The sequence below is a fragment of the Humulus lupulus genome, chromosome 6, assembly GCF_963169125.1.
Source record: "Humulus lupulus chromosome 6, drHumLupu1.1, whole genome shotgun sequence".
NCBI lineage: Eukaryota > Viridiplantae > Streptophyta > Magnoliopsida > Rosales > Cannabaceae > Humulus > Humulus lupulus.
The window spans coordinates 216,153,922-216,162,267 of record NC_084798.1 but is presented as its reverse complement, the minus strand read 5'-3'; the positions used below and the strand labels follow the sequence as shown (position 1 = coordinate 216,162,267).

General features: G+C 35.0%; 1 protein-coding gene across 2 annotated transcripts; it reads right to left on the bottom strand.

Annotated features, from left to right (window-relative positions):
* Nucleotides 1–4,382: 4,382 nt before the first annotated feature.
* LOC133783246 (receptor-like protein 54) lies at nucleotides 4,383–8,120 on the bottom strand. Of its 2 annotated transcripts, none has more exons than XM_062222794.1 (2): nucleotides 5,014–8,120; nucleotides 4,383–4,863 (listed from the first exon to the last, which is right to left on the bottom strand). In XM_062222794.1, exon 1 carries the CDS (start codon nucleotides 8,046–8,048, stop codon nucleotides 5,067–5,069), a length of 2,982 nt encoding a protein of 993 aa, XP_062078778.1. In that variant the 5' UTR covers nucleotides 8,049–8,120; the 3' UTR covers nucleotides 4,383–4,863; nucleotides 5,014–5,066. The 2 variants fall into 2 exon arrangements, with proteins under 2 accessions (XP_062078778.1, XP_062078779.1); XM_062222795.1 differs by having other exon boundaries at nucleotides 4,383–4,859.
* Between the last annotated feature and the right edge of the window lie 226 nt (nucleotides 8,121–8,346).

The following is an 8,346-nucleotide window of genomic DNA, read 5'->3' as shown; positions in this document are numbered from 1 at the left end:
GTAATGGTGTCTATTTACATGTTCTTTAGTTTGTTTTGTACATTTCATATATTTTAAGAATGTAACATCAAAAGTTAATAAAAAAAAACGTAATTATAAATGGTGAACTTTATAAATCAATGGATGATTGATAATTGATAACATTCGTAGACGAACAACTCAAATATTAATATTATGCTTTTCATTCACATGTAAATATTGATTTCTTATGGTGACGTTTCATTTATGAATAATTTCAATCTATACTTGTGGTGTGGGATCGATTGCATTAGCTCCCACATGACTAACTGTGCCAATAAATGAAAACGAAAGAAAAAAAGATGGAAAATAGAGCCAAAGTCTTTCAATTATTGGGCTGGAAAATTCTTCCATCCAAGCTTTTTTTTTTTTTGTTTCTTTTGTAACTGAGTGGATGAATAGTACCATCCACAGTTTCTTATTGCTTCTCTTATGTTCTTTACTCTGTTTGGTTATTCATTTCACAAAAGTGAATATATACCAAATTAAAAAAATATCCTGATAATATAAAGGGTAAACCTTTATAAACCAATGGATGATTGATAATTGATATATATTGTTCGAATACGAACAACTCAAGTATTAATATTATGCCTAACATTCAAATGTGAGTATTAATAAATCTTAGTCTTTTGTGTGTTCTGAATATTTCTCTTTCTAAGAAATGGACAAATTTATATACTAACCAATTAATAATCAATCCTTAGTAAGTTCACAGCTGAATTATTTTTTCCAACATTATTAGCAAGTCCAAAGGTGATATTATTATCTGAGCTAGCTAGTTGAAAATGGAACTTCTCCTATTACAATCAAATTTTCTTATCTGAGCTAGGCTAAATAACTTAAGAGAAATCTTCTAGCCAAACAAGTTTACTTTCTATCCTAAGAGCATGTACAACTAATCTATGAGCATGTACTGCTAATCTTAGGTAGTATATTGTAACGACCCAAATTCGCTAATAAGGCTTAAGGGTCTTGATTAGTGTGCCGGGAGGGCATAAATGGAATTAGAATGAATATTATTGATTTAAATGTGTAATTATGTGATCAATAGTGTGTTTATGATAATTGATGATATTATGTGATAATATGAAATAAATATGTGATATATGTGAGAACCACATTATAATGTGGGTAGGTCTGCAGAGCACGACTCAAGGCGATCCTAGAGCTAGATAGCGGGAAAAGTCACAACGGGATTTAATAATTGACTTTGGACAAGTCAGGGGTATTTTAAGCATCAGGTAGTAATTTAGACTATCGGGTCATGAAAATAAATATATGGAGATATATTTGAGGTTAGGATGTCTAGGCGGGAATATTGGGGGATTTTACCGTTTTGGCCTTGGGGACGGTTCCGACACCCCGAGCCTTGGGATTAACTTAACGAGTAAAACAAAATTTATGAAACTCGTAGAAGGAAAATAAACCGACCTTATTTCTTCTTAGCTGTTCATTTACTCTCTCTCTCTCTCTCCAGGAAAACAAAGGGAAGAAGCTAAGTGAAAATTCAAAGGAAAACATAGAGAATTTGGGACCTTTGAGTTGGGAAATTAAGCTGGATTTTGAGGCTTAGCTCAAGAAATAATCAAGAACTAAATCAAGGCTAAGGTAAGCATGAATTTTCCTTTTATTGCGGTTAGAACTTCTGGGTTTTTGTTGGGTTATTGAGGAAGCTGTGGTTTTATGTTTAAAGGCAGAGTTAAGGAGGAAAAACTTGGGGAATTAGCTTGGTTTTGGCTTGGTGAAGTGGTTCAACAGAGAAGGTAAGCTTTACTCCATGAAGTAATGATTTGGGTTTGAGTTTTTGACTGGTTAAATTGGGTGTTTATGTTCTTAGAGTCTCAAGGGTTGAAAGTGAGGTTTCTATGGGTTTTTGGACTGAATTTCTATTGAAATGTGTAGCGTAAGTTGTTTAATAAGTTGTGGTAATGTTGGGTGTTGAGTTAGGGAGCTTAGGGGTGGTTTTGGCTGAGGTTTTGAGCTTTGAAATGGGGCTAACTCTGGGTTCGAAGGGAAGGGCCGCATCGCTCTAGAACAGAGACGCGGGAACCATTCCACCACCGTGCTTGGTGGGATTTGTTTTCCCGAAAGTTAGTTTTGTATCCAGAAACTCTAGCTTGAGTATTAATGAGGCCCTATACTTTGGTTGTGACTAGGTGATAAAGGCTTAGGCTCGGGAACGAATCATGCTTGAGGGGCGTTGCTCGTAATCCCAAAACCGTAAAGATTAAAGGTAAGAAAACTGCACCTGATTGAATATTTGAAATGGGACTAAGGGCTCCCTATTGAATATGCTTGAAAAGATGGTATTATGCCATGCAAGCTAATTAGTGTTCTAACGACCTAAGGGTGCCAAGGGTTACACTAGTGCACAGGGCGCGGCTCGGCCACTGGTAGCCGAGGACAGCTTAATATGCACTGAGCTCGGTTTAAGCGGGTCGGAGTCAGTGGGGTAAACAGAGGGTGCGGCCTAAGTTGTCGGCCCTGATTATTATGTGATATGAATGTTATAAGTGTTTGATTGCATCCATGACTTTGAATATATGCTAAATGATTAATGTGGATTATTTGATGAGAGTTTATGTTAGTGAATTTACTATCTGTTATTACTGTCTGTGCTGCATATGTTTTCTTGCTGGGCCTTGGCTCACGGGTGCTACGTGGTGCAGGTAAAGGGAAGGGCAAGCTTGACCAACCTTGATTGGGAGAGCTCTGCACGCGGAATGTACATGGCCAGCTGCTCAGCCGCCACGATTGAGGTTTAGGCAGGGACGCGTGACCTAGAGATTGTCCATTTTGCCTTAGTATGGCTAGCTGATGTTTGTGTTATTTTGGGAGTCTGTAATCCAACTTTTTAACAGCTTAATTATATAATAAAATGAAACTTTTGAGACCAAAACCCTTTTAAACCCTAGTTCATACATGTTTAGTGATACGTTTTTAAATTAATGACTTGATTAGCAAGTTTTGCACCTTTATAAGTACACAGTGTAGCGGTCTTGGCTATCCAAGGCGTTACATATATGCTCTATCTTAAGAACATGCACTACTAATTTATGAGCAATTTTATTGGTTGTTACAACGAACATGGATTAGAAATACTCCAGAAAAACTAGACAAATAACTTGTTATATCCTCTAACAAAGAACCCAATTAGTCATTAACAAATGAAGATCTCTTAAAGAAAACAGACATAGCTACTAAATAATCTAATTCAATAATGTGCAATGAAAGTCCAAGGGAAAGACTCCAATCCAGCGCTACCACTAAAGCCACACATTCAACCAGCTGTATAACTAAAGTTTGAAAAGATAAAAAAATTATAAAGCTGAAAAGAACTATTGAATACTATTGCTTTTTCCTGCTCAGTGAAAAAAGAGCAGTATCAATTGTATTTATATTACATTGAGGAAAACTCTGGATTATAGAGTAAATACAAAAATTGTTATGATAGCTATAAAAAGGTTGTACAGATAAAACTTTTTGCAAAGAGGAAAAATACTAAAGGAGGGAATAATTTTCTAATAGAAAAGTTTATTTGTATTGAGGTGTCATCAGTGGTCCTCACGCTTGGAATCCTAATTTGGTGTGTATGGCAATTCACCACCTTTCTCAACATCAACATACAAATAATACAACACTAAAAAAATAAACCAAAAGAGATTTCAATCCCAACTGTTGTAATAGTACGTAATAATGAGAAAGAAAAATAATTATTCATCCAAATTTTATCAATGCGAAAATTCTAATAACTCAGTTCAATAACTCAATAAAAAATAACTTATTCTCAAAATGATTTATATGAAATTAAAAAAAAAGCATAATAAATTAAAAATTATAAAATTAAAATATGTAACAAACAAATATCTATTTTTGAGAAAAATAAATAAAAAAAATAACCAACTAACACACTAATTTTTAATAGAAAAGAATTTTCATTTTTAAAAGAAGTAAACATTTGAGTATTTATTGTAAAAAATAAATATATTAATATTCAATATATGATTGAATAATTATCTCAAAATATTTTATATTAATAATGTCAGAATCATCGACGTGAACAAATTCAGCATCCCAACTCCTAAGATTCTCCCTGATGCGTTTGTTTTCGGGATTGTCGCTGAAGAGGGCTTCGACTGCGTTGGAAGTGATTGTTGCTTCGACATGTTTCTTGCAGTACTCAAGAACCATGGCCATAATATAATATTAGGCATGTAGTGTTTTTAACAACACTCTCAAGAACATTGATCATTGAACAAACAAAAATAGAATTGAATTAGGATGATGAATAACAGTTTTATAAATTGAAGATTAAAAACAAAAAGAACAGCAATGAGCACACCAAGTTTACTTGGTTCGAATAGACAAAGACAATGTGTCTTTGCTCCCTACTCCAAGGGTAGAGCAGCTACACAAATTGCTTGAGAAACTTTATTGATGATCAAAGAGAGTAGCCATACAATCGAGCTTCACAGTGAAATCAAAAATGGATTACAAAACATCTTACATGAGAGATTAGGATCAAACACACCTAGAACTCTTTAACAGCCCTCCAACTCTCAAAATAAACTTTTCTTTTTCTAAGTTTGTAAACTCTCTATTACAAATAATAGAGTAGTTAACTCTATTTATAGACATAAGTGACTTGAATCACACCACAAGGCATGACATTCAAACTACAATTAGATTTGAAAATGGAAATAAAACATTCTTCATTTTACCCTTCAATAGTTCAATGACTACATCTATAGAGGGAAACAAGATTTAAAGTACAAGAAAATAAGATGAGGGCTCTAACACATCAGTCAGGAGCTAAACCTTCAACAACATTGTCCCATCTTTCTGTAAGATATTTTTACATACCAACATAAAACAAGAACAAATAAATAATGCATTATTAGCATCAATAATCCAGTTTAGTTGATATAAAAATACAAAGTAATAATTTGAAATGCAAAGATATTACAATCATAATATGTTTTCTAAGCTTACCTGCAGTCAACAGTACTTTTCTTGATCATGAGCTTGCTGGTTTGATATTCTAGCTAGCGCCTTCTTCTCAAACGAGCATTTCTTTTACGACATATTCTTTGTCTTTGTCCCCCTACTCCAACCTTTTTATATAGCCAATAGTCAAACCTTCCAGTGTAAAGCACCATGTAGCCTATAGATATTCCGATTATTAGTCCACATCCATATCCGATCATCACAATTTTCCAATCAAATATTATGTGATCGGTAAGTTTCTCGCCACGATCACCATCTTGTTGCATCCCATTGTTGCAAGATCTAGACAAAGGAAATCCACATAATTCTATGTTTCCATCATATGAATCATTGTTGAATGTATGGAATTGGTTTCCAAGAGGTATTGATCCTTTCAATTTGTTATATGAAAGGTTTAAGTGTGAAAGTTGCGTCAAATCGACCATTTTACTGGGAATCTCTCCAATCAATCCATTCACAGACAAATCTAACCATTCAAGATTACTTAGATTTGCCAATGACATTGGAATGAAGCCTTTTAGTTTATTATGAGAAAAGTTAAGCCCTTTTAGTGATTTCAGCTTTCCAATCGACTCTGGAATCTCCCCATCAAAGTTATTTCTTGAGAAATCGATTGTCACAAAAATGCTTATGATTTTTTCTAATAAACGCTCAAAACCTTTCACCACAACAATCACAGAATCTTGGTAATAAGGTTGTTTGATGCTTGTGAAGTTACTGCTTGTGTGTCCATCCATCATAGCCGTGAAACTTTCAAAATACTTTGCTGGTAGAAGGCCGTTGAATTCATTGTTGGAGAGATCCATGATTTGCAACTTGTGAAAAGGAAATTTAACCTTAGGTGCCCCTATAGAACCATGGAATCTATTAGATTTCAAAACAAGAACTTGGAGCATTGGAAGCTCTTGTAGCCAATGGGGGAAGGTATCGTTCAACTTGTTATTTCCCACGTCTAAAACTTCCAAGCTTTGGCAATTGAGCATAGAGTGTGGTAGGGATCCTTCTAGATGATTGTCACTAAGGTGCAGACTCCTCAAATCAATCAACTTTTCAAACATGTCATGAGGGATTTCTCCACTAAAATTGTTCATATGCAGATCTAAAACAGTGAGAGAGAACTTGTTTTGAAAGCATGAAGGAATGTTTCCATGAATACTGTTATTAGAGACGTCAAAGATATCTAACTGACTCAAATTGCAATAAGCAGAAGGTATCTCTCCAGATAGATGATTGTTTGAGATGAGAAGTATTCTCAACAAAGGTGGAACAATTGGAAGAGGCCCTTGAATCATGTTAGATCGAAGATCTAAATACGCCAGGTTTTTAAAGGGAATTCTCTCTACATGTTTCAAAAAATTGTAAGAAATATTCAATACAGACAATGAACTTGTTCCCTCATTCCACAGCCATTCAGGAATCCTACCATGAATTTGATTGTACGATAGTTGTAGGGTGTTTAATCTTTTCATGCTTTTGAGAATATGTGGAATATGACTAATATTGCATGAAGCCAAACCCAGATGGGAGAGTTGAGGGAATGGATCACTATTGGCATATTTATTTGAGGCCACAGTGAAATTGTTAAAAGAAAGTTCGAGACTCAGAAGATTTTTCAACATTGAATACTTGTTCAACTCTAGAACACCATCCAAATTATTGTTTGAGAGATCTAGCCATTTGAGATTGCTTTGTTGAAATACTGAGTTTGGAATTTGGCCTTGCAGTTTATTAGAACCCAAGTTAAAGTGTTCAAGAGATTTGGATTGGAATTCTAAAATTGGGCCTGAAAGTTTATTATTGTCCAGCCCTAAATACACTAAATAGGGAAGAGAATATATCCAAGAAGGTATTGATTCACTGAGCAAGTTATGAGATAAGGAGAGGTGCTGTAAACTCAATTGTGGGGGGCTTTGGGTGGAGTTTGTTTTTGAAAATTCAGGGATATTGCCAACAAAATTGTTGTTTGAAAGGTCCAAGTAGATAAAGTGCTGAAGATTGAGAGAAAGCAATGGGATTTGGCCACCAAAATTGTTGTAACTGAGGTCTAAAGAAGTCAGTTGCACTAATTGAGGGAGGTTAGTCCACATTGCAGAATATGATGATCCTATAAAACTACAATTCTTGAGATACAAACTCTGTAAAGACTTAGCACTTGCACACAAGTATGAAAAATCAATAGAGATTCTAGTTTGGGAAAGATCTACATACCTGAGTGGACTGCTCCAATTAAATGTAGGCATGGAACCAATAAGATCATGGTTGTACCATAAATAGAGCTGATGAAGGTTTGGTAAGCGAAAGACATTTTCTGGAAATTTCCCTTGCAATCCACAGTAATAGAGATTAAGAAGCTTTAAAGAAGATGATACATTCATGAACGAACTAGCTAGTTCAACATTAGACATGTTGACATAACCCAGTGAAAGTTCCCTGAGATTGGTGAAGTTTTGAAGCATTCTTTTCAAGACAGATGTCTCCAGCAAAATGTTATCACTTGAAGAGAATGAATAAAGGGTGAGATAAGTCATTTTAGAAAGGTGAGACATTTCGACAGGGACATAGCCGGTAAAATTGGCATCATAGAGGCTAAGCCTTTTCATATTGAGAAAACTACCAAATTCCGGGGGAATTGAAGAGCCATAGAAATCATTGTAGTCAAGGATTAAAGTTTGGATATGGCGAAGTGAGAAAAGGGTGCTATTGGAGTGAAGAGGACCTTGAAGACGGCTATAACTGAGGTTAAGGCCAATGACATGCCCTGAAAAAGTATCACACAACACTCCATCCCATGAACAACAATCTGTACCATTCTTCCAAGAGACAGTCTTCAAGTCTGCCTCATTGAAGAATATGGGAATGTTGATGGAAAATGAGTTTCTGAATTGGAGCAAGGCAGAGCTCTCATCAGGATGACACAACTGAGAAGAAGGGGATAAGGAATGGATTAGAGATTGAGAAAGAAGCAGTACTACAAGGCAAATAAGGAGAAACGTAGTCAATGATGAGCAGTGCCTCATCATATATTCTCAGATTATTATTACTCACAGTAGTGGAACGAAAAACTTTCTGTTTTGGGGATATAAATTGCATAGAAAGTAGTGTGGGATCAATTGCAATTATATAAGCTCTCAAATGATTAAGTGTGCCAAAAAAGGAAATACAATATGAAAAGATGGAAAATGGAATCAAAGTCTTTCAATTAAAACAAAAGTCTGATATATCAATTTTTTCTTGTGGTCCAGAAGTGTAAATTGTTGACCGGAACCGAAGACCAAATGGCATATATAACTTTTGTCATCGTGTAGTTGTAAGTTGTTA